Here is a 26,901-nt window from a genome sequence, read left to right on the forward strand (position 1 = left end):
CTCACCCTCTTGTGTTACTACAAGAATTGGCTATCTCTGATATAAAGTGTAATCAAGAATGAACTAGAATTTCATTGAATTTTGAATGGGAACCCATTGAAAAATCCATCAAGTTTATGTGATGTAGTGTTGCAACAAACATCAGTTGAGCTGGGTTATTAAATAGAATGTACCTAACTTGTATGCTAATAGAGACCTGTAATAAATGATCACTTTTAATATAATGCAATATTACCGGGTATTCTGAATATTCTACTTTAGATTACAAAATCCTGGAATGGGGTTACCTCTCTTTAAAAAAAATTATTTTAATCTTTTATCAAGGGATCAGAGATTAAAGGAAAACGACCACATTCTGGCCATTAACCACACTCTGTTGGATCAGAACATTTCCCATCAGCAGGCTATTGCACTGCTGCAACAGTCTACTGGCGCTTTACATCTGGTTGTTGCCAGGGAGTCAGTCCAAAGAAACAGCGGAACCTCTTCTGTTTTAAGTGACACACATCCACCTGAGACTGTGAGTTGTTATACTATCAAAAATCAGATTTTGGAAGGTGTTAATGCTTTTCAAACATATGACAGGAGTTTTACAGTTTTCACTATTTTTGTTTTACAGCAGCTAAGTGTATGTTTTTTTACTTGTGTGTAAGAATCACGGCATTTTATTTTAACATTGTCATGCTCTAAATATGTTTCTGAATGAATTTGTTTTAAAGTAGATTTTGGGTTTTTTGTGGGGGAACTGGAGTTGAAGATTTAGTAGCCCTACCTATTCTCAGTAAAGAATAATTTAGAGGGGGCAGGGTAGTGCAATTTTGAGATCTCCCAATGCAAGCCATTTTACCCTGGGCAATTGGATAATGATTTAGAAGAGGGTAGGCAGTGCTTACTTTCAGCATTCCCCACTAGAATATGATGTTCTGCTAAAACCTTAACTCCCCAAAGCAAAGCCTTTATTTAAATGAGTGATGCATACATGCATCACTGTGAGAGGTAACAATTTTATTGCATGAGTGGTTTGCCAGTTTTGCATGCCGACTTTCATATGTTGCTACTCTCAGCTGATTGTGAACCCACTCATTTTCTTGAGTTCAAGAGATTATCTTGTAATCTCACAAATCCTGATCTTGAGCCTGTGTCCTGGTTTCACTGAATCATTAAAACATAGAAAAATAGACATGGAAGGGACCTTGAGAGGTCATTGAGTCCCGTCCCCTGCCTTCACAGCAGGACCAAACACTGTCTAGAGTCTAGACCATCCCTGATAGATGTCTGTCTAACCTGCTCTTAAATATCTCCAGAAATGTATTCCAGTGTTTAACCACCCTAACAGTTAGGAAGTTTTTGCTAATGGCCTAACTGAAGGGCCATACAGTCTGAGTGCAGAAGGGCCACGTAATCTGAGAATGGTGTTTGCAATATTGGAATCTTAATTTGTTATATTGGAAGTTTTGCTGGAGATTGAGTTAAGAGGGATTTTTTTTATACTGGATAATTATTTCTCTCATGAATATTATGGAGACAGTGAAATTTGAAGGTTTTAGTAGATAATCAATATTGTTTATTGCTCTGAACATTTTAAAGAATTAAACTTTTACTGCTTTGTCATTAAAGGAGTTGCACCAAACAGACTAACAAAATAAAATAGAAATATATATCTCTGTGGGAGGTCTTTCAACTTCCTTTATGACTTTTAACTGATCTTGGCCAAGACTTTCAGTATGCTAATAAATCCTTTAGTCACAGATGTCTTAAACATGTCTTCTTTATCTCATTTTAGTTTCTACGTAAGAGCTAATATAACAGGAAAAAATGGTTAGGCTCAATTGTTTAACAGAGGAGGATTTCTCATATTGTCTTGTACACTACAAGGTTGTAGTGCAAAACAGCTTAGACACACCCAATAAAGTATGGCAAAATTTATATTGTGCTATTCATACAGAGTGGAGAGGAACTGTACAGCATGTAAGTGAAATAACAGAAGTAGGAGACTGATCATATATTTTAAAAAAAACAACTAGGATAATGCAGACTGCTCACTATTTCTCTCCCTGTGGGTTGCAGTAAACTTGATTTACCAGAAATTAAAAGAAATCTTAAAATTGCCATTATGTAGTCCAGAATGGTATCTTATGAACATGAAAAAACCCATTGACTGAGTAATCAAGACTCAATATGGCTCCAGTTATATGTGGGGAAATTACTCTGAATTAGATTATTACTAAATCCTGGTAGATATGAAAGCTGGAAATATTGATAATGTACTGAAATTAAAATCTCCCCCTTCTATTAATTGTAGATTCAGTGGGGCCATACTGAAGAAGTTGAACTGATTAACGACGGCTCGGGATTAGGTTTTGGAATTGTAGGAGGAAAATCCAACGGTGTTGTTGTAAGGACTATTGTTCCAGGTGGATTAGCAGATCGGGTAACTTGTTATTTTATGTTTCTTCTTCTTTAGTTTACTAGTATAACAACTTATTTTAGCACTCCTAAAAAAAACCAATATATGTAAACAAAAGGAGTCTGATAGCATTAATGACTGAATGCCTATATATGAATAAAATATAACATAGTATGTAGAAATAAAAACATGTTAAAGCTATGATAATTGACAAAAAGTCATCACTGGAACTGAATTGTTACTTCTCAGGCATGGCATGGGGTTTACTGCATTCCAGAAACTTTACTTGCTGGCCCAGCCTTATAATTAGCATTCAATAACATTTCAACTATGAGTCATCAGTGTTGGGACAGCTACTCTTAAGAGACATGCAGACTCTGTAGAGAATGTATATATTTGGTTACAGTTCTGGGGACCAGCTCTGTCATTTCACATTCTCATGTGCATAATCCTTAATCAAGCAGGCTAGTCCACTAAAGTTGTTAGTATTTACTTGCATGCTGGGCTGGCCTTATGAAAGAATGTGTCTGGATGCCTGCCCAGGATTCCGTGGTTGAGGCAAAGAGGGGGATGGACTTGGGGTACAAGGCTATGGAATGGAGCTTGGAGAGTGGGAGGGGGGCTGGCAGTGGGGCCTAGACTTGATGTGCAGTAAGGGGGGAGTCTGGGGAGGCAGTAGGTCCAGAGGGGATGTTGGAGGGTTAGGAGAGGTTAGCGGAGGCTGGGATGATGGGGAACTTGGGGAGCCAGCTGAAGTCAGGGTGCCAAAATACAAGCTCACCCAGGGCACCATTTCCTGAAGGCTGGCACAGTTGCATGATTGTGTGTTCATATGTAGGTTATAAAAGTAAATTATCTTTATAAATATGAAGAGGACTGTGCCTGAGCAAAGCTCCACTGAAGTCAGTGATAGCTGTGATAGGTGCATGGATTCACCTGCCTGGATCAGATTGCAGCCTTGGGGTCTTAGTCTTTAAAGACTCAACCATAACCAGTACTGACTACTCTCAATGGCAGCATTAACAAGTTTGGGATTTCAGTGAGAGCTCCTCAATGACTAGTTTTACTAATTGCTGCCTTACAGGTGCAAAAAACCTCATCTTGCTTTTTAAAATGTTAATGTAAGGTAAGAGGCAGATTATAGAACTTGTTCTAATTTAGAACAGAAAAACAAACTGATTATTTGTAGAGCTGGAATGGAAAAAGTCAGCTGCTGCTTGAGAATCTTCTCCTCAAAACTGTTTGCAGTGATGAATGCTTTTTCACTCACTGTGGAACACCTCTTCTGCTGAGAAGAACAAAATATTTTGGTTTCCAATGACCGCTGTACATTAAGATAGGATTCAATTAAAGATGAGGTGAGATTCAGTTAAAAATGTTAAATAATGAGCTTGTATGTGATCAAGCTCGATGAAGTAACACCTGGAAGTAAAACCAGTATTAATGTGTATGTTTGATGAGCTGGGTGAAGTCCTCAGCTGGTGTAAATCAGTGTTTGTAAGTCAACAGAACTATGAAGATTTACAACAGCCGAGGCTATAGCCCCATGGATGTGTCATATAGTTCTTTCTTAAAGTAAAAATAGCTGAATCAAGCCCTAAGTTGCAATTTTTTTAACATAAGTAATCCTAGTCATAAATGTAGTCCCATTATATTCAGCAGAGTTACTCACTTGGGGAAAGGCTGATCATGTGAATAAGACCTGCAGGGTTGAGTTTTTAATATTTGACCTTTCAGGTTCTTCTGATAGCCCTAAATCAACAGGCTGTGCTTTGTATCCCTGAAGGCCTCTTTTTGCTATTTGATAGCATAGAAAATCTCAGACTATACAGGATTAGAAACCAGGCTCAGCATTTGTTTCCCTGTAAATATGAAATTTAACCTTTTTCTTATTAATTTTTAATATTAATGGCTTATATGGTTTTACTCATTTTGTTTTAAACAATGAGCTGAAATACTGCTAACAGCTATGGGAAAAAACAATGATTAAATGTGTTAGCATTTTTTTATATTTATTTTGCAGAATTAATTTTATGATTTTTATGAACTAAGTGCTCTGTGAAAATATAGTATTCAATTTCAGTCTGCAATGTAAAATTTTGGTCCAATTGTTGACTCTCTTTTTTTTTTTTTTTTTTTTTTAAATATGCTATATGTGAAGGATGGGAGACTTAGAACAGGAGATTACATATTACAGATTGGAGGAACCAATGTACAAGGAATGGTCAGTGAACAAGTAGCCCAAGTGCTGAGAAACTGTGGGAATTCTGTTAGGATGGTGGTTGCAAGAGATCCAATGTGTGAGATTACAGTGACTCCGCCAACTCCTGTCAGCTTGCCTGTTGGTGCATCGCCTTTTTCTCCAAACAAGGGTGTAAGTATCTGACATTTCCTCACAATTCTTCAAATAAGTTCTGTTATGACTTGCAGCCAGGAAGAGAGGGCACAGCATTTACAAGTGCTAAAGAGCTTCAGACAGATTGCAACATATTCTATTTCCAAATATATCATAGTATCATCAGGTCAGCGTTCTGTAGTCAACTATAAATACCTGTTAATGGGATCATAAAAACATTTCCCGTAAATGGAACTTTCAGATCCCTTCCTAGCTCATCACACTTTTTTGCTCACCTGAGTGGATTTAAAAAGTGGTGTTGACTTTTTTTTGTTCCCAAAATATAACATGAACTATGACCAGAACAGAGTTATTCAAAAGAGTGATCTGTTTCTCTTTATGACACATAAGCGTAACATCTTCCTATTCTATGCAACTGTCTTTGATGGAAAATGTATTTTAAACATTTGAATCTTGTTTTAGCAAATGTCTTCCCGGTCATATCAACGTTGCTTGTTTTTTCTTAAGTTATCCTCTTCTGTTTTGAATAATTAAAATCAATAAATGCTACACTAAGTGTACAGTAGGTCTGGAAACATCAACAAAGCTGTGTTTGTACACCATCTGCTACTAATGTTCTAGTTAGATTTAGGTGTCATATCTTAGGGCACGTCTAGACTACATGGCTCCATTAATGGAGCCATGTAGATTTGTTTACTCGGCAAAGGTAAATGAAGTGGCGATTTAAATAATTGCCACTTCATTTAAATTAAAATGGCTGCCGCGCTGTGCCGATCAGCTGTTTAGCGTCCAGACTACAGCGCTGTGCCGCCCCGTGGTTGACATTAAAGGCATTTGTCGACCTCCCCGGTAAACCTCATCCCACGAGGCATAAAGGGGAGATCGACAAATGCCTTTGATGTCGACCGCGGAGCGTCCAGACGACAGCGCAGTGCCGCCAAATAGCTGATCGGCACAGCGTGGCAGCCATTTTAATTTAAATGAAGTGGCAATTATTTAAATCGCCGCTTCATTTACCTTTGCCTACAACCCTAATCTACATGGCTCCGTTGACAGAGCCATGTAGTCTAGACATGCCCTTAGAGTAGTCTTTTCTTTCTTGACTATGACTTGGAATTGGACAGGGGCTGTTCTTTAAAACACAATTTATGATTGTGCTCTTTTCGCACTAGACCAGCTTGCTCCAAAGACCGCTCTTAGTTTCTGGTGCGATGGAGTATTTCATGTTTCTTTGGTGAGACTCCTTTGGAAGAAGCTACAGGTTTAATTTCTCTAGTGCAGCACTCTTGGGACCTGACTGGTACTGAACCAGAGAATTTGCCAAACCATGGGAGTTCAATATTGTCTAGCAGCATTACCAACACTTCTGCTCACTGGGCTTTTAGAAGACATTTAGGGGTAAATTAGCTAAATAACACAGAAGACTGAAAGCCAGGACTGGTGGTTTTAAACAAACTTTATAGAAATACTGGAAACTTGGCCACACTCGTAAATGGACAACTGGCTAACTAAAATCATGCCAGACCACGGATGTTGCTGGACCCAGAGAGTGATGGATTCTGTAGTAGAGGACAGGTGATGTAGGGAACCTGTTCAGTGTGTCTCTGAAGTGAGGTTGTGGTAACAGCAGAGGAAAGATCCTACAGTTCAAATGGATGACAGTGAAAGTTTTTCTACTTCCTCCTGTCTTCTCACTTGCCCTCTCAAATTTTTCACCACTTTAGGAGTTACTGTTGTGGCCAAAGAGACATTGGTTTAAGTAAATTGTTATCCTGAATTTTTTAAGTTTGATGTCTTGAAAGGGGGATTTGTGTAGTGCCCTGAAAACAGGTATTGCCTAAAGATTCTCCATTGCCATATAGAACCACTTGCTGGCTCTGTCACATTTTCTAATACTCTGTAGCCATAACTTTCTGTTCCTAGCATTGTACTATTTTCTCACTTTTGCGCTAGAGACTGACCTTCAGATTGACTTGTTCAGCAGTATGCATGTGCCATAGATCAAGCTGCAACAACCCTGAATGCTCTAGCTGCTGCAGACCTTCTAAAATGTCCTCCTTTGTGGTGTTAGATTCGTACTGTTTTTCCCACCTCTTTCCGGAATCCTTTGTTTCTGTGACATCTAGAATAAACTCAGTTGTTGCTAGTCATGACATCTATTGCATTGTTTGCCGGCAGAGCCCAAGCATTTAGATTGAATAAGTATCTGCTCAATTTGCTGATAGATTAGTCTCTGCAGAAATTGACAGCAGTGGTTAACCTGAATGTGGGGGGGAGGGGAGTTATGCTTCATTTATTGTACTTGTTAAAGGCAGGTCATGAAAATCACTTTGCACCAAGGAATCTACTGCACAAGAAAGAATTTTTACTATCATAATATTGTTCTCTCTGACTTTTGAAAAGGTTTTTACTAGCTGAAATTTTACAAAGGCAAAGGGTTGTTTTTTTTAGCTTTATGATTACCATTTAAATCAGTCAAAATGTTCTGAATTGCCAATTTGTTTGTTGTATATTAAACTACTAGTCTTGCTTTAAGCTGCCTCAGTTCTCTATCATTGTTTCTAAATCTACACTCCTCTGTGCGTACACATATAAGGAAACAGAAAATCTAATACAGTTAATCACGCGCAAGGCACATACCTACAACTCACCAGTTTAGCCACAATTCAGGAATGGGCTGTTTACTGGTCTGCCAACAGAGGGAGGGAGGCAAAGGGGTAACTGCTCTGGGGCCCAGCAATTTAAAAGAGCCTGAAGCTGCTGGTCACCACCGCTACCATGACAGTAGAGAGCCACAGGCCATTTAAATTGCTGCTGGAGTCCTACGTTGCACACTCCAGGTGGCTCTGAGGGCTGGGGGAGGGGTTGGGGCGAAGTTGGCGCAGTGTGGTCTGGGTGGAGCTTAGAGCTGGCTACCCCTAGCCCTGCCCCATCTGGAAGTGTGGAGCCACCCCCCTCACCTTGCCCTGGGGCCCGGCAAGTCTGTCTGTTTATGTTTGGGATTGTGTGTGTCTATTTCCTAGACTTTATCTGTTAACTTCACTAATCTACTTCCAATAACACGCCATAGATGAATATTTTTTGCAGAACTAGGAAATAGTCTGTCTAGTCCCTCTCGTGCTAAGGATTCTGGCATTACCTTTGAAGAAAAGATCAAAATTGCTCTGCAGGGAGAAACACAACCAAAGATTAAGTGAGCAATTGCATAATGGGGGATGGCGAGGGCCAGCTTCATGGGACCAATTGGTAAACTTCTCCTGGGATTGGACTATGTCCAAATATCTTATTTGATTGTAACCACTCACCTAGGAAAACATTGATCAGATAATTTGAAAGCCAAAAAAATGGGGCAAATGATGTACTATTCAAATCTTCTCTGTTAATTTCCCATGATAGCGGTACACAGACTATCCAATAAGTTCTTGGACTGCATTGAAAACAACTTTTTTATTTCAGAAGGTTGAAAAAGCTACTGGGGGGAAAGCTGTTCTAGATTTGATTTTAACAAATAGGGAGGAACTGGTGGAGAATTTGAAAGTGGAAGGCAGCTTGGGTGAAAGTGATCATGAAATCATAGATTTCATGATTCTAAGGTATGGTAGAAGGGAGAACAGCAAATTAGAGACAATGGATTTCATGAAGGAAGATTTTGGCAAGCTCGGAGAGATGGTAGGTAAGGTCCCATGGGAAGCAAGACTGAGGGGAAAAACAACTGAAGAGAGTTGGCAGTTTTTCAAAGGGACATTATTAAGGGCCCAAAAGCAAGCTATTCCGCTGCGTAGGAAAGATAGAAACTAAGGCAAAAGACCACCTTGGCTTAACCAGGAGATCTTGCATGATCTAAAAATAAAAAAGGAGTCAGATAAAAATGGAAACTAGGACACATTACAAAGGATGAATATAGACAAACAATGCAGGGGCAAGATTAGAAAGGCAAAGGTACAAAACAAGCTCAAAATAGCTACAGGCATAAAGAGAAACAAGAAGACATTCTATAAATATATTAGAAGCAATAGGAAGACCAAGGACAGGGTAGGGAGGGAGAGGAGGGAGAAACAGTAACAGGAAACTTGGAAATGGCAGAGATGCTTAATGCCTTCTTTGTTTCGGTCTTCACCGAGAAGTCTGATGAAGGAATACCTAACATAGTGAATGCTAGTGGGAAGGAGGTAGGTTTAGAAGATAAAATAAAAAAAGAACAAGTTAAAAATCACTTAAAGTTAGATGCCTGCATGTCACCAGGGCCTGATTAAATGCATCCTAGAATACTCACGGAGCTGATAGAGGAGGTATCTGAGCCTTTAGCTATCATCTTTGGAAAATCATGAAAGATATTCTGGAGAGATTCCAGAAGACTGGAAAAGGGGCAAATATAGTCCCCATCTATACAAAGGGAAATAAGAACAACCGAGGAAATTACAGAGCAGTCAGTTTAACTTCAGTGCCAGTAAAGATAATGGAGCAAGTAATTAAGGAAATCATCTTCAAACACTTGGAAGATAATAAGGTGATTAATAAGGGAACAGCCAGCATGGTTTTGTAAAGAACAAATCATATCAAACCAATCTGATAGCTTTCTTTGATAGGATAACGAGTCTCGTGGATAAGGGAGCAGCGATGGACGTGGTATACCTAGACTTTAGTAAGGCATTTGATACGGTCTCCCGTGATATTCTTATCAATAAACTAGGCAAATACAACTTAGATGGGGCTACTATAAGTTAGGTCCATAACTGGCTGAATAACCATTCTCTGAGAGTAGTTATTACAGTTCACAATCCTACTGAAAAGGTATAACAAGTGGGGTTCCACAGAGATCTGTTTTGGGACCGGTTCTGTTCAATATCTTCATCAATGGTTTAGATATCAGCATAGAGCGTATGCTTATTAAGTTTGCAGTTGATACCACGCTGGGAGGGGTTGCGACTGCTCTTGAGGCTACGGTCATAACTAAAAATGATCTGGACAAAGTGGAGAAATGGTCTGAGGTAAACAGGATGAAGTTTAATAAGGACAAATGCAAAGTGCTCCACTTAGGAAGGAATAATCAGTTTCACACATGCAGAATGGGAAGCGACTGTCTAGGAAGGAGTATGGCAGAAAGAGAACTAGGGGTTATAGTGGACCACAAGCTAAATATGAGGCAACAGTGACTCTATTGCAAAAAAAGCAAACATGATTCTGGGATGCATTAACAGGAGTGTTGTGAGCAAGACACGAGAAGTAATTCTTCCGCTCTACTCTGAACTGATTAGGCCTCAATTGGAGTATTGTGTCCAGTTCTGGGCATCACATTTCAAGAAAGTTGTGGAGAAATTGGGGACGGTCCAGAGAAGAACAACAAGAATGATTAAAGGTCTAGAGAACTTGACCTATGAAGGAAGACTGAAAGAATTGGGCTTGTTTAGTTTGGAAAAGAGAAGATTGAGAGGGGACATGATAGCAGTTTTCAGATATCTAAAAGGGTGTTACAAGGAGGAGGGAGGAAAAATTGTTCTTCCTGGCCTCTGAGGATAGAACAAGAAGCAATGGGCTTAAACTGCTGCAAGGGAAGTTTTAGGTTGGACATTAGAAAGAAGTTCTTAACTGTCAGGGTGGTTAAACATTAGAATAAATTACCTGGGGAGGTTGTGGAATCTCCATCTCTGGAGATACTCAAGAGTAGGTTAGATAAATGTCTGTCAGGGATGGTATAGACAGGACTGAGTCCTGCCATGAGGGTAGGGGAGTGGACTCAATGACCTCTTGAGGTCTCTTCCAGTCCTAGTAGTCTATGATTCTGTGTTGTGATAAATCTTCTCATCTCTTTTTAAGCAGTATTTTTTTTATTCTAATTTTCTCCCCACTACCATGTGTTAACTTGTGTTCAGTGGAAGTGATTTTTTTTAATGTGGCTTTAACTTCCTGTTGTCACTTTGTAGTCTGGAGAAGTCCTTTGGAGCGTCCACTTTTCTGTGAAGTCCAGTTAATTTCAAATAAGGATAGCAATGATTTCAAATTTGCCCTTAAAAGTAATTTAGTAGATATGTATATAGTTGATATAAAATGGCTTCTTGTGCACCTTCCTTCATCTTGGGCACTGTATTCTGAAATATGCCTTATTGCACTTGTTGGATATAATTTACAATGAGAGGAGCTAACCAAAAGTGCATATGGTTGTTGTTTTTTCTATAGTATCCAGAATATGTTGCGTGCTTTTCAGACATAGGAGTAATGGTCTCTGTCCAAATGTGCTCATAAGCACATTTTACACTAAACAGAACAAGCATGTGGTTTCTTTAATGACTTTAAGAAATAAAAATACTTTTCATTAATAGGGTATAAGAAAAATATAATTTTTGATTAAAGCCAAGTATTTTCTCTCTGCCACTGGCATGGTGTCATGATGTCATGTACCTGAAACAATTCTCGACCTTTGATTAACCAATAAAGCAGGAGTGAGCAATATCTAAGAACCCCACTTTCTATAGCTCCCATTGGCCGGGAACAGTGAACTATGGCCAATGGGAGCTTCAAGCAGCTGTTCCTGCAAAGGCATAGGTAAATAAAGCACCGGTGGCCCACCAGGGTCTAATCCTGGTGAGCCGCATCTAGCTTATTGCCCATCTCTGCAAGAGAGGCTTTCCAAAACTTGCAGCGTAATGACCTTGTGTGTCAGGCAGACAGGAAATCTTCAATATGTACATGATTTCGATCATGATCATGTTTGCTGGGGGAAGTTACCTAATAAATGCCTGTCTGGCATTGAGTGCTGAGATAAATGTGGCCCCTGGACTGTGCATGAATATTATTTGTTTTTCAGATACTTTTTTTTTCTGATATATAGCTAGGAATTTCAAAAAGTGACTAATGATTTTGAGTGCCCAAATTGACAATTTATTTTCCATCTTCTGGAAGTAAGACCCCTTTTTGAGGTGTCTGAAGTTAGTCTAACAAAAGCACTGATCACTTCTTCAAATAGTAGTCCATAATTTAAAATGTTAGTGATAGAACACTCTCTCTCTCTCTCTCTCTCTCTCTTTTTTTAAACTGTCATGTGACTATTCAGTTTTATAAATGATATAATATTTCTAGGCTAACACCACTCTTTTTGATACCTATGATGTGGAGCTTACAAAAAAAGATGGACAGAGTCTTGGTATAACCATTGTTGGATATGCTGGAACATCGGATGTAGGTAAGTTGTAAATTAGGAAGGCCCAAAGCAGGGGTTTATCTAATGACCAGACTGGCCTTCTGTTTTTGCTGAAGTCTTTGATACTTGCGGCATAGCTCAGTGTGCACTTTCATTTCATTTCTTTAATGAGTTCAGTGTCTGAGATTTAAAGACCTACTAGATTATTCAGTCCATCTCTCTGCCAGTGCAGGACTGCAAGCATTTCAACAGTGTTTAATATGTGTGCCATTTTCACAACGTGATTCTTTTTCAGCAGCCAGCTATTTCATATTTTGCCCTAGTGTCTGAGCTTTGGGAGCACACCAAAATATCTGTATGTTATTATGGACGCATAGAGTTCTTTTGTCCAGCTATCTATCAGTGTTATCTTTGAGTCGTCATTGTCGAGTGTCAAGTCACTACAGGTCAAGTCCCAAGTCGAGTCTCAAGTCTTAATTTAAAAAATGTCAAGTCACTTTTGTACAAGCCATAAATATCGGCATTTTTGGACAATTTTTTCACCAAGTCGATTTAACAAAATTAGCAAGTCTCAAGTTGAGTCTCAAGTCACAAACAATGAACCCGAGTCGAGTCTCAAGTTGAGTAACCTAGGCGACTTAAGTCAGACTCGAGTTCAAGTCGTGGAACTCGAGTCAATAACTCTTATATCTATACAATAGAAAAACATGTTTGTGAGAGATTTCACAAGGGACTTGTCTGAGGTAAATTATGGAATTGTTAAAACTAAATGTAAAAGGATAAGTAAAGCCTTGATCCAGCAAAGCACTTATGTTTAGACATGAAGGATGTGCTTAAATACTTCCCCTGAAGTAAAATTCATCATATGTAAGGGTGCATCTACACTGCATTCTTAGCTCGAAATAAGCTACACAGTTTGCGTAGCTTATTTTGAGTTAATTTCAAAATTGCTAAACTACAAAATAAGCTAAGTCTACATAGTGCCACATTTCAAAATAAAGAGCTAATCTGAAACATCTCTGAATCCTCATGGAACAAGATTTACAGAGACCTTGGAATAGCGAGCCGATTATGAAGCATGCCCATTATGAAACAAGCCCATTATTTCAAAATATAAAAACAAAATAGTTATTTCGGGATACTGGAAGTATCCTGAAATAGCGTTGCAATGTAGACGTACCCTAAGTGACTTGGTGGAGCAAAGCCAGTATAGGCATGGAAACTCACCTACCAAAGAGAGGGCCTTTCTGAGCAGGATGAATGAAGTAGGGTAGTGCCAGAGTGCTTGCATTGCTCTTCTTTTGAGTACAGATTTTTGAATCATGCATAATTACTAAATGATTGAGTCTTGTGATTTCAGTGTTCATTTATGATCGTGATGAGATACAACCTCATTCCGCTTGCGGATCCGTGCCTCAAGAAGTGCATGGTTCTTGAACTGTAAATAAATTTATACTTGACAAAATGCCCGAATTAGTGCTTTAATTTATTTATTCTTTTTGTTTTGTTTTGTTTTATTTTATTTGTTAAAGCAGATTCTTCAGGGATTTATGTGAAAAATATAATATCCGGCAGTGCTGCAGATCACAGTGGACTTATACAAGTCCAGGACAAAATTGTTGCTGTAAGTAAAATATTTCATTTGGATACTATTTTGGGACTAGCAGTTGTTTAATGTATATTTGGATTTTTAAAACGCATTCCACTAAAGCTCGTTCTTAATACACTGTAAAGCCTATCTAGTTTCCTTACTTTTACAATGTTGGCAAATTAATGGCTATGCCAACAAGAATTAGTACTTGAGTACATAGCTCTGGCTTGGATTGGTTAGATTATAAGTGTATTGCCAAAAATGAGAGAGAATCATAAACAATAAGCCAGGACACAGTTGGATGGAAGCATCTTATGGTATGGAAATTGCCGTAGGGCCTGATTAAAGTACTGAGCATTTTCAATTCCTATTGCAGTTAATGGGAATTGAAAGTGCTTGACATCTTGGAGAATTATGTTCTTTCTGCCCATCTACAAGCATATAACATTGTGTTGACATTATCAAAATATTAGTAATGCAGACTTTAAAAAAGAAGTCCTTTTCTTTATAGGTGAAAAAAATTAAAACCTGCTGGATAAATGTCAGGGACACATTAACATGTAATGTCTAACTTTACCTTCCTAATACAAGTAGAAGTAAATTGTGCAAACTCTGTAAAGATTTCTAACAGAAAAAGAGATCTGTCTTTTTATAAAGCGTGTATAAAATACTGGAGAGCGAATGTTCTGCGGAAACCATGTCTAAACTTTCAAAGCCTTGTGCATCCCTCATTTGGTGATCACTTGTACTAACAACTGCGGGTTGTACTAACAGGAGCAGGTTTACATGAAAATCAAGTTGGTCTGGCGAGACCCCCAACCCTGAGCTTCCCCTCCCGCTTTTTCCCCTTCCTTCCCCCTTCCAGCTCCCTCCTCCCAGTTTTCTCCCTCCCCTCTCTCCTGCCTCCTTTCCCCAGTCTCACCAGAGTTTCATTTCCCCTCCACCCACCCCCCGTTTTGTTAAATAAAAAGAGTTTGTGTTTATGAAAATACGTGTATTTTATTTGACATCAGGAAGGGGGGTTAGGGAGGGGTAAGTGGAAGGACATGAAGGAGGAATGAAACACAAGCCGTCAGTGAGGCAGACCAGGGAGGCTGTTAGTGCTCCTCGGGGTGGAAGCTCTCCCGCAGGGCCTCCTGGATCCTGACAGCCCCCCGATGGACCCCCCAGATGGCAGCCTGCAGCAAGTGCAACCAGGCTTTTGCATGTACGTAGTTTAGTCCAGGGTCAACAGAATTTACTCTCACTTCTTTTGGGGACTATAGAGTCCAGGTTAGATTAGTTTATCCATCTCTCTCTCTCTTTAAACCCACTCTACACTGATTGCATATGCAGTTGTTTGCATATTTATGTGTGGTGGGTTGGTAGAGGTTGGCAGAAAACTTATGCTATGATCTGAACAGGCTGCTAGTCTCTCAAACTCATCCAGGAAGTCCCATGCACAGTACTCTGCAATTTGCTGCCTGCACACAGTAAGTTTGCTTTTCAGTAGAGTTAATTTTACATTTCTGTAAATCTAGTAAATTGCCATTTTGAATTTGCCCACTCCAACTATCAAAGAGAAGTTTTTATTTTGTTTTTCCTTTTTAAAATAATCTTTAAAGATGGGATTTGTCAGATTATTTGAAGGTGCTGAATTAATGCAGTTCTTCCTTTGCAAATATTGCAGTCTGATGGACATTAGTATAATTCTGAGAGATGTTGCCCTGCTGGTTTTCATCTCTCTGTGAATGCTAGAACTCAACCATAATCTGATGTCTATAATTCAATTGTATTTTGGTACTAGGTTGATGGGGTTAATGTTCAGGATTGCTCCAACCAAGAAGTGGTGGAAGCGTTGCGTCGCACTGGCCATGTGGTGCACCTTACCTTACTTCGACAGAAACCTTCTCCTGCTTCTTTGTCTTCAAGAAGACCATTAGAAAGAGGTAGTTATTTTCCTCCATTTGCAAATGGGTAATTTAAATTTTTTCCTCCGATTTGTACAGTAAACTTCCGATAATCTGGAAACCTTAGGACCAGTTATCAGATTTGCCGGACTATCGGAAGGAGGGCTATGAGGGGTTTGGGATGGGGTGGCGTTGGGGGGATACCACCCCAGATCCCTCATAGCCCCCCCTTCCGATAGTCCGGTTCTGTCCCAAGCGTCCCTGATTCAGCCGCTGCTGGTCAGTTTCAGCAGCAGCTGAATCGGGGACTCCTGCAGCAGAGCAGCTGGAGGGCTGCCTGGTTGGTCCGGTAGCGCCGACCCTTGGCGTTGCGAGACCAACCCGGCAGCACCCCAGCTACTCTTGAGGTCACCTGGGGCAGAGCAGCTGGGGTGCTGCCAGTTGGTCCCGCAGCGCTGCTCCTCGGCACTACTGGACCAACTCGAAAGCACCCCAGCTGCTCTGCCCCAGGTGTCCCCAAGTCAGCCGCTGCTGATACTGATCAGCGGCTGACTCCAAGAAGCCCAAGGCAGAGCTGCTCTGCCCCGGGCTTCCTCGAGTCAGCCGCTGGTCAGTTTCAGCAGCGGCTGAATCGGGGACAGCTGAGCTGCTGCCGGGTTGGGTCCCGCAGCCCCAAGGAGCAGCGCTACGGGACCAACCCGGCAGCACTCCAGCTGCTCTTCCCTAGGTGTCCCCGATTCAGCCGCTGGTCAGTTTTAGCAGCAGCTGAATCGGAGAAGCTCCAATGGTCCGGATGCCCGGAGCACTTCCGGGTTCCTGATGGTGCCGGACCATCAGGAGTGCCAGACCATCAGATGCCGGACCATCGGAGTTTTACTGTATAATGACTGAAATAAACATTTAGGGCCTGTTTCTGCAAGATGCTGAGGAATCATAAATATTGGATTTAAAGGTCCTCTGCACAGAATCAGATTCTATGATGTAGAGTGGAAGGGTGTATGGGGAGTGAAAGCAAAGTTCCTCTAAACTGAGCAAGGAAACTGCTACTGGATATTGATTAACATATCATATGTCCTCTGTACTACCTGGCTAACTTGAAAGACTTGGATCTTTACAGTGCAACCAAATATGCCAGCTTTAATCCTGTCTGGAGATGGAGAGACAGAAACTAATTTGGATAGTGAGAATGAAGAAGATAAAGATAATTTTGAAAATGAAAAGAAGCCTAATCTACATCAAATAGGTAAGTAAAACAACTTTCAGTGTGTTGTCTCCTACATATCTACTGACTTCTTGAAATTTATTTCTTTAACCTAATTTTCATAATGATGGACGGTTGTTGGCTTTCTTTACCTTGCACAGTTTTAATTTTCTGATTTTTTTCATTGCTTTTTTTATTTAACTGAAACCAAATTCTAAAAAATGCATATAGTTTGTGTTCTCACTGATCTGGAAGGGTATGTCTACACAGCAAAGAAATTTCGAAATAACAGGTGTTATTTCAAAGTAACTTTACTAGTGTTTACGCAGCCAAACTGCTATTTCGAAATTAAATCAAAATAGCAGAGTACTTTTTTCTAATTTGGTATACCTCATTCTATGAGGAATAACGCCAAATTTGAAGTAGCTAATTTGAAATAAGTGCTGTGTAGACACTTATTTCAAAATAGGGGACCTCCAGCCTTCTCAGGTGCCCTGGTGGCCACTCTCTCTCCCTCTCCCCCACCCTTCTGGAGCCCTTAAAGGGGTAGACTCTGGCCACAGCGCCTCTGCCAGCTCCAAGCCTGCCAGCCCAGAGCCAGCAGTCACTGTCCTGACTCAGTGGCCCCAAAACATGATACAGCAAGCCACTGGCAGCCAGCCCTCCACCGCTCCTCAGGAGCAGTCTGTCAGCTCCCAGGAGCCTGCCAGGGCCCGGAGAAGGCAGGCGCCTTCCTGGTCCAGGGCAGAGATCATGGACCTTATTCAGGTTTGGGGGAGATGCCCCCAGTATCCATGATCTCCGCTCTAGACAGAGGAACGCAGCCGTCTATGGCAGGATGACTGCCAGCCTGGCCACCAAAGGCCACATGTGAACCCAAGAGTGGGTTTGCATGAAAATCAAGTTGGTCCGGTGAGACCCTGAGCTTCCCCTCCCGCTTTTTCCCCTTCCTTCCCCCTTCCAGCTCCCTCCTCCCAGTTTTCCCTCTCCCGTCTCTCCTGCCTTCTTTCCCCAGTCTCACCAGAGTTTCATTTCCTCTCCCCCCCCCCTCGTTTTGTTAAATAAAGAGAGTTTGTGTTTATGAAAATACGTGTATTTTATTTGACATCAGTAATGGGGATTAGGGAGGGGTAAGTGGAAGGACGTGAGGGAGGAATGAAGCACAAGCCCTCAGTGAGGCAGACCAGGGAGGTTGTTAGTGCTCCTCGGGGTGGAAGCTCTCCCTCAGGGCCTCCTGGATCCTGACAGCCCACTGATGGACCTCCCAGATAGCAGCCTGCAGCAAGTGCAGCCAGGCTTGCAGCAACGTCTCCTTGAGAAGCACCAGTGTACCCAGGGGCACCTCTGGCTCCATGTTGCAGAGTGCTGTGGTGTCCTGAGTGAGGGCAACCAGAGCACGCAGAGACAAAACTGCTTTGCTGTCCCTCATAGAGATACGGAAGCAAGCAGGGAAACCTGAGAACTGGCTGTCCGGGGGGGAAGGGTGGTCCCTTTAAGCACAGACCTCAGATACCGTGTGTGGCTGCTGCCTGAGTCTAACTCCTGACCTTAAATGCGATTCAGAGTCCACTCAGTGTGGACGCGCTATTCGAAATAGCAAAACGCTATTTCGAAATAAGATATTTTCAGATAACATTGTAGTGTAGACGACAAAGCCAAAGCTCTGTGATAGGGCTTCTGATCTTTAGATATGTTGAGCATCTTTCCGGATGCAGATGTAATAGTGTACAATCTGTGGATGTGAAAGCTTCCATGTTTATCATATCAATGTGTCTCTGCCCTGTCTAGGATTATGTGTTTTTCGGGATGAGTTTAGACTCCAGAGGCATTTAGTTCTTGAGCAAGTAGATCAGGGTAACAGCTGTACTTGTTTTTTTTGGTTTGTGGATTCCTGCCCACTCTGAATTGGAAGACTGCACTATCTCATTTCTGACCAGCCACTGATGTACAGTGGCAGTTAGTTTTTTGTCATTGTTAACCTTGGCCAAATTCGAATGGTGACCAAGAGCTTAATGATATTTCCAGTCTAGTTAAAAAGAGAGTGATAGTTGAAGAACAAAAATCACTCTCTGGGCAAGGGACATGGATTGCTACAGGGATCTTTAAACAAGCAGACAAAGGTACAATGTGACCATGTGGTTGGAATGTAAAGCTAGATAATTATTAAACTACAGATAAGGCATTTGTGGGATGTTTTGTTAACAGGAGTATTAGAGCCCTGCACAGATACAAAATTTGTATCCTCATCCTTATCCACAAAAATGAGCTACAGATTTGCAGGGCTCTAAGCATAATCGATAATTGGAACAATTACCAATGGATGGGCAGGATTCTGTATTAGTTGAAGTCTTTTAAAATCAAAATGGCTTGTCTTTTTGAAAGAGATGTTCTTATTTCGCTGAAACTATTAGTCTCCATGCAGGAATTCCTGGGTGAAATAAGAACATCTTAAAATCCATTACGTGATTTTTAAATCACAGGATCTTCTTCCTCAAAATCCCTGTGTTTGTGGTAAATGTAATTCCATTTTAAAGACAACCTGGAAATAGAGAAGAAAACTATCAATTCAGATATTCAACACTGAATATCCTCAAATCATATGATGCTGGTGTGGCTATTTAGGTCCAAAATTAATCAATACATTGATTAGTGTTTGACTTGAAACTATTTTTTAAAAACAATTTTTTTTTGCGTTCAAGTGATGTTTACATGCATGATTAAAGTGTGAATTAAAAGGGAACACTGCTCGGATTCACAGGAAAAAAACGGTAAAATCAGTAGATTTCATCTGAGGTTCTGAGTAATACCTGTTAATGATCAGGTGCTCAGAATTTTTTTTAAATGTCTTTGAATCTAAAATAGTATGCAAAACACCAAGCAGAGACTGTAATGGCTGAACATTTTCTGCTGATCAGTTACTAAGTATTATTCTTGGTTCTTTTTTAACTTTCTCAGCCCCTCTACTCCCCTACCTTCCCTTTAGAGTTGCCAGGTGTCTGGTTTTGAACCAGACAGTCCGGTATTTGAACTTTCTGTCCAGGAAACAAATTGAGAAAATATTGGACATATAAATATCCGGTATTTTATAATTAAATAAGTTTTGCGTGTCTACCAGCCAGGCAGTACGCAACTACACAAGGGGGGTGGGTGGGAAATCCCTGGGGCCGGACTCACCTGTGTGCCCCACTGGGACTGTGTGCAGGATGGGCAGCACCCTGGGATCTGCATGTGCCTGGGCCAGCCCTGCTCCCCGCCTGCCAGTTTCCTCTCCCCCACTCCTCCCAACTCCCTCCCGGCCAGTCCTGCTTCCTGCCGGCCGGTTCCTTCCCCCAATCTCCACCAGCCAGCCCCGCTCCCTCTGACTCCCTCCCAGCCATTCCTGCTTCCCACTGACCGGTTCCTTCCCCTGATCTCCCCTGGTCATCCCCGCTCCCCCGATTCCCTCCCGGCCAGCCCTACATCTCGCCGACCGGTTCCATCCCCTGATTTCCCTCAGCCAGCCCCGCTCCCTCCTCCTGGCCGCCCTCCCCATCTGAGATCAAATGTGTCTGGTATTTTTTTTTGAAATCATCTGGTAACCCTACTTCCCTTCCATCTTGAGTCAGTAGAGTGTTGTGTGGGTACAGAGTTTGCCCGTGAACAGCTCATTGCAAGATTTGGGCCTAAAGTAAGAGGTCATGTAGCATGCAATGTGAAATGAAGGTCTAAAAACAAATGTTAAATGGATTTCCTTTTGGTTAGTAATGTAAGTCTTAAGGGGTTTGTACATCTTTCTAAATATTGTTACTGTAGGGAAATGTGAGGGTTTATGTTTATCATGGAAGAAATTCTTGAGTCAAAGACTTAAGCATATGTAGAGGCAGAAAGTGTGAGGATGAAGGCAACAAAAGGAAGTGGTTGATTCTGGCAGAGCAGAGAGGACAGGAGGGGGAGCTGGACAGAGGTGATTGTAGGGTGATATTTTGCAGTTGCATTTTGGATGGGTTTGAGGATTGGAGAAGAGGAGGTTGCAATAGTTAAGACGTAAAGTAGTAAACCATGAAGTTTAGCAGTGGGAAAGAAAAGGCACAGATGCACTCCTGTATATGCTAGCAGCGAAACCGGGAACATTTAGCGATTCTTAATTATGTAGAAGCAGGGGAGCCAAGGGGTAGGGAGGGTGATAGATTTGCTGAAAATTAATGCAGAAGGGAAGAAGTTTGTTTGTTTGTTTGAAGAAAGATGAGTGCAGGTTCTGCAATAGTGAGCTTGAGGTGGTGGAAGGACTTTTATGAGAGAGAAGCTAGAGTGAGAGTTGCAGATAGAAAATTGAACGGGGTAGTGCCTCTCATTATACATCTATTTTCAGTACGTTCCTTCTATTCTGTACAGAGGCTCATCTGTAGTCTCTCAGTGTGCTGGAAGTTAAGTAGTGTAGGCATTATTGCTGTTTGAGAGAGGATAATGCAGTTGACAACTTCTGGTGATGCTGGGTTTATGATACTATTCCTCTGTGGAGTTCTGCAGGCTAATGAAATTGGTTTTAAAATTGGGTAAAGCTATCTATGGTATATCCTACAGCCCTAATCAAGAGTCCTTGTTTGGTAAGGCTCAATTTCCTTATAAAAGAAGAAAAGGCTTCAGATGCTCATCTTTATTAGCTACAACATGCTTTTTCATAACTTCTCATTAGTTTTGCTTGCGTAAAATTGAAAAGCATCCATGTTGTTGGAAACTTTGTTCAGACTGAAACACTGTGGCTATGTCTACACTTTACAGAAAAGTCAGAAAAAGATATGCAAATTGCGAACTACAAATTGCATATCTTGTTCTGCTTTTCTTTTGGAAGAGGCTTTTCCAAAATGTGGCGTGTCTACACAGTGCCAAATTTCGGAAAAACCTGCTCTTTCAAGCCATCCCTCCTTCCTCGTAAAATGAGATTTACATGGATGGCGAAAGAACATTTCTGCTTTTTTGTTTTCTGTTTTTTGGAAAAGTGGAAGCGTTCTTTGGATGCAGCATTGCTTTTCCAGGATACCTCTGGAATCCCAGAAAAGCATTGCAGTCTAAACGTAGCCTGTGTATAAAATTTCAGCCTGGAATAGAATTTAATGGCCACATTTTAAATTAAAAAAATGGGTGCTTATTTTAGAAATGCTGACAGGCTCTTAATTATAAAGGTGTTAAAGTAAACATTGCTAGTTGAAAGCCCTGCTTAATCTCTGAAAATGCCTTTTAAAAATTAATGTAAAAGGTGTGGTTTTAAAAAACATGAAATATTTCCCTTTAGGCCCAGTTGCGTGAAATTTTTATTAAATTTTCGTGAAGCGGTATTAAACAGTGATGCTTGTCCACTAAATCATGGTTAAACAACTCTGTCATAATGCTTGGGTTCAGGAAACAGTGTGCATTAGATATTAAACTTTGTGCCAGCAGATTGGAAGCAAGTTAACTTACAGCTGCATCTGTCAGAGTGAAGATTGCATTTGGTGCTTACTTGTTTCTTGCTGCAGTATATAAAAACTAAACAGAGAAGCTATGAAAGAAAGTTACAGATTCAAACCTGAGTAGAAAACAGTGAGTAACATCAGGGAACAAAAAGCCATTGACAAAAACGCTATTCTGTGTGAGAAATCCTTAATTCAGGAGTTACACAGCAAAGAACACATAACTACGTAGTGAGCCTGAGGGGAGAAGAGGAGTTGAGTGATCTACAAGACAAAGAAAAAAGTCAGTGTTTAAAAGTTCCAGGTATGCAGATCTTAGCATATACTTAAAAGTTAGGCTGGCATAGTTACCTTTGTCAGAGATCTGAGGAGAACACAGCTATGTCAACCTACTTCCAGTGTAGGAGCAGCAATATTGACAGAAGAATGCTTCTGTCGACATAGCTAACTTTTGTTCAGGGAAGTGGAGTTCCTATACCAATGGAAAAAACCCCTACCCATAGCTGTAGGCTATTGTAAATCTATGCTATGGGGTTAGACCAGCATAGCTATGTGGTCTCTAGTGGAAAAGGAGGCATAAGGTATCTCTGCTCCCTAGTACAAAGTCCAACATTAAGGTCCATACCGAGTAATACATCAAGTGGAGCACGTTAATTATGATATTAGATAACCTAACAAGAGGAAGACGACGCACACCTACTGTGATAGCCTCCTGAAACCCTGGAAGGACTAGGAAGGCTTGTTTATTGCTTCTTATCCATCTGAGCCAGCATGGTACCCCAAACAGCCACATTCCTGGACCCTCACTCAATACAGATGGGAGAGAACTCCTATTTGGAGCAAAGAGTCCAAGTGAGAAACCTTACCAACGCCTTCCTGACGGGGTTTCCATCCAGCCAGGTGAAACTCACTTTGTTCCACATCATGTCCAGATAGAGCTGGGACAGCGCAACTAGGAGAATTCCTTTCTGCTTCCCAAAATAATGTGGAATGCAGTGAAACAGGAACTCTGCACCAAGTTGGAGCTAGAGGCCACCAAAGAATTCCACAGTGACTGGTGACACACAGTGGTGCTGGCCCCTAAACTGTATACATTTTTAGAAAAGATAATGTGATCTCCAAATTCAACTCCTGATACATCCTGAGTGGATGAACTACTAATCCAGATGAGCGAGACTCAATATAGTGCAACATTAAATTTTACCAATGGATTCTACCAATGGAATTGGTCCTGCCTTGGGTAGGGGGCTGGACATGATGACTTCCTGAGGTCTCTCCTGACGTCTCTTCCAGCTCTCTGATTCTAGAAGAGCCGATTCATACGAGAATCATGTGAGAAGACTGCCTTTGCAGCTCTGGTTTACATCAGTGAAGAACTATGCCCTTTGGTCTCCCTGGTGTCCTAGTGACATTCCAGTTATTCAAATGCTCTGAACTCTTGGTTCGTATGCTGCAGCTTATTTAGAGGATGTAATAATCTGTGGCTGAGACTGACAGACCTACTTGCATCAGTGCAGTTGACTGTCCTGAAGTCCTTGTGGGAAGCCAGTCTAACCACAAACCCAGCAAAGTATAAAATGAGAAGGATGACACCGCCTACCTGGCATATCCTGTGGAGAAAGGTCCGGTCTAATCTCCATAGTCAAAGTCTAAGCCTTAAAAGTCCTCTCACACTTGACCACAAAAAAGCAGGTCTGGAGATACTTTGGGCTTAGAGATTATTACTGCTGGTTTGTGCCGGGGTTTTTGATGACAGTGGCACCTTTTGTGGACCTGATTAATGACAGCTGTCTGATATCTGGAAAAAAAATCATTCTGAAAATGGAAAGTCCACTTGTATAAAGAGCCTGTCCGGTTCATCCAAAACAGAAAACAGCCTTCTATTTTTGAAATAACTTTAATTTTGCAGACCAGTGTGTCGGAAAGAGGCCTGTGGGCAACCATATTCCCAGAAGTTAATGGAGAGAAACATTCCAGGCTAGAAACATTCCAGGCTATCTTTTAACCGCATGCTAGTCCCTCAGAAACTAGCATGTTCTGTGGTAGAAAATGAAAGCCTGCTGGTGAAATGGGCTGTGGATTCTCTTTGATACTATCTCCTAGGAAACCCATTGAAGCTGAACACCACTTACGCACCTTTGAATTGGTTAACTGTGAAGAAAGACACAAAAGTCTGATTTATGCTTTGGTACCTGTATCTCTAGTCATATGTCTTTCAGGTACAGCACGGAACTAGAAGGACTCACCAAAAAGTTGTTGTTGTTGTTTTTTTTTTTCCTCAAGGGCAGGGGGGAAGAGAGCTGGCCTGGTTCCTCAGATGCCATCTTGAAGCGGAGGTTGTGTACAAAACTCACATGCAACGTCCAGGGTTAATGGGCTCAAGTGGCTCCATCCTGGGAGAGATGTCATATAAGGCGGTGGTAGCTCAAAAGGGAAAGCCCAGGTCAGTTGAGGGCTAACTAGGGAGGACAGCGGACCTATAGTCTTCAATTCCTGGAAACAAGGGTAATTGAAGACAGGAGCTCTTTGGATGGCCACTGCCTGGTAGTCCCGCCCTGAAAGATGGAAAGGCCTGTTTGCTGATTCTCCTTATGAGAGTGCTATGCTAGTCCTCTGTATTTGCCCGCCAACTTAGTTGGGGGCCACAACTCAACAAGGGCTCCCTGAAGAAAGAGGAAATAGCTCCACAGTTATGGAATAGTTCATTTGTGTTACTTCCCTTTGTTCACTGACAATCCTGGAAGTGGCAAACTATTTGGAGCTCTGCCAGAGGACTGAGCTACTTATGACTGGAACTGAGAGGGGAAAATATCTGGATGGAATAGAGCAGAGGCAGGTAAATTTTGGTGGTCCAGCCCAGGGCCTACGTGGTAGGCTGGACACTTCTAGGTCTAGTCTAGATGCCCTGGCACATTGGGAAGAGTAGGCATTTGTTTGATAAAAGATGCATGATAGTAAATTAATGTCTTGTGTTTGTGGAATTATGCTAAATGCTTGAATGTCCTTCAAAGAATCAGTGGGTAACCATAGAAGCCTACTTCTAAAGCAGGGGTGAGGAACCTCAGGTCCGGGGGCCAGATGCAGCCCTCGGCTTGCCTGTATCCGGCTCCCAAGGCTCAGGGCCACCCCCAGCATTGGGGAGCCCACGCTGGTGCTCCAGCTCTCCTGCTATTTCCCCTCCCCCAGGGCTGGAGCGCACACAATCTACTAGGCTGTCCCCTCCTAATCCCCGATGTGTGAGGGGAATGTAGGGAGTGTCTTTTTCCCTTCTCAGTTGGGGGCTACAGTGAAAGGTTTTTCCCTGCTTCTCACTTGTGTGTGTGGCCCCCGACCCAAAAAAGGTCCCCCCAGTAGGGTTGCCAGGTGTCCCGTTTTCTACATGACAGTCTGGTATTTGCACCATCTGTCTAGTAGAAAAATTCAGAAAATACCGGACACGTGCAATGTCTGGTATTTTCTGAATTCCCATCTGGGTGCCAGACAGAAGCCTGGCGGGGGCAGGAGAGTGACCGGGAGGCAGGGCTACAATTGGCACTTAGAGCCTCTGGTTGTGTGCAAAAGCCGGAGGGGGAGCAGGCGCTGGGACTCCCAGCCACTCCCCCCGCCCAGCTTCTGCACGCAACCAGAGGCTCTCCGCACCAGTTGCGGCCCCGCCTCTCAGCTGGGTGCCTCTGGTTGTGTGCAGAAGTCGGGCGGGGGAGTGGCTCCCAGCCCCTCCTACTCCCCCCGCCCAGCTTCTACGAGCAACTCAAGGGAGTGCCTGCTGGGGGCGCGGCCCCTTGGACTCCAGCTGTGGCCAGTGGCTGCACCCCCCTCGCCGCCAGCTCTTCTTCCCTCCCCCCTTCCTCCGGGGTCCTCCCTCCTCCCATCCAGCCCCGCGGCCCCCGACCCTCCCCCGCTCTACTTCCCGGCCCCCTCTCCCCCAAGCTCTGCTTCCCATCCCCCCCTTTCCTCCTGGCTAGCCCCGCGGCCCCCGGACACCCCTCCTACCAGCTTTGCTTCCCGCTCCGCCCCCCTCCCGGCCGGTCCCTCCCTCACCCTCCCCGCCCATGATCAAGTGTGTCCGTTTTTTTGGCGGGGTCTACCTGGTAACCCTACCACTCACCCCTGTTCTAAAGTATCTATTTCAGGCTTAATTCTTGATAATGGAATTCAATAAAGAAACAAAGATCTGACTAACTATGACCTTAACTGTGCTTAGTTCTACACAAATTCTGGTTACGTAGCTGAGATAAACCTGGCTATCTGGTGTGACAGAAAGTGGTTGGTAGGGATCTCGAGCTACATGGGGCTCAACATTGGGAGGGAAATATAATTAGCATAGAGACCCGATCTCTTGGGATATTGCACTGCAATGCAAATAACTCTGAGGCTTTTGTTGTTAAATGTTGCTATTTTATTTTCCATTGTTACTATAATAAAAACTTACATCACTATGTTATTTGGAATTGTAATGAGGATTCTTTTGCAAATCTCTAATGCAAATCTGAAGTGTTATTTTTATCCTATAATATTGAAAATGTATGTGAGGAGATTTTCAAAGGCCCTACATGGTGTTAGCCCTCTTCCCCTCCCTCCCCCCCAGTTCTTCTTGTCTTTTTGGTGGGAGTTAGGCTTCCAACTCCTAAGGTGTTTTGTTTCAGTGGTTTAACAAAACACTCAATATTCAAAATGACATGCATACATTTGCAAACTGAAAAGGGCTACTGTTGTGATTTGCATTCTGATTCTGGTAACATAACATGTCAGTGATACACCAAGTGTTCTGTGGTTTGTCCAGACTTGGGACAATATTAATGGCCATTTAAAAATAGCTTTCAGTGAATTCATTCTGCAGTTGCTGCTGCTAGTTGGAGTTTTGCTTTAGTTTGACTCTTAGCAGCTCAACATTACTTA

General features: G+C 42.0%; 1 protein-coding gene across 10 annotated transcripts in view; it reads left to right on the forward strand.

The window, feature by feature from the left end:
* The window catches only part of PATJ (PATJ crumbs cell polarity complex component), a 225,361-nt gene that overhangs the window by 14,816 nt on the left and 183,644 nt on the right, over window positions 1-26,901 (forward strand). For 9 of the 10 annotated variants that reach the window (XM_075936118.1, XM_075936115.1, XM_075936122.1 and 6 more), the window contains exons 6-12: window positions 325-520; window positions 2,303-2,431; window positions 4,569-4,781; window positions 11,838-11,940; window positions 13,431-13,522; window positions 15,276-15,417; window positions 16,496-16,621. In XM_075936118.1, the coding sequence (XP_075792233.1) occupies window positions 325-520; window positions 2,303-2,431; window positions 4,569-4,781; window positions 11,838-11,940; window positions 13,431-13,522; window positions 15,276-15,417; window positions 16,496-16,621 (1,001 nt within the window). The remainder of the gene's footprint in view (window positions 1-324; window positions 521-2,302; window positions 2,432-4,568; window positions 4,782-11,837; window positions 11,941-13,430; window positions 13,523-15,275; window positions 15,418-16,495; window positions 16,622-26,901) is intronic. The other variant, XM_075936119.1, reaches the window with a different exon arrangement.

Source organism: Pelodiscus sinensis, chromosome 9, assembly GCF_049634645.1.
Source record: "Pelodiscus sinensis isolate JC-2024 chromosome 9, ASM4963464v1, whole genome shotgun sequence".
Classification (NCBI taxonomy): Eukaryota; Metazoa; Chordata; order Testudines; family Trionychidae; genus Pelodiscus; species Pelodiscus sinensis.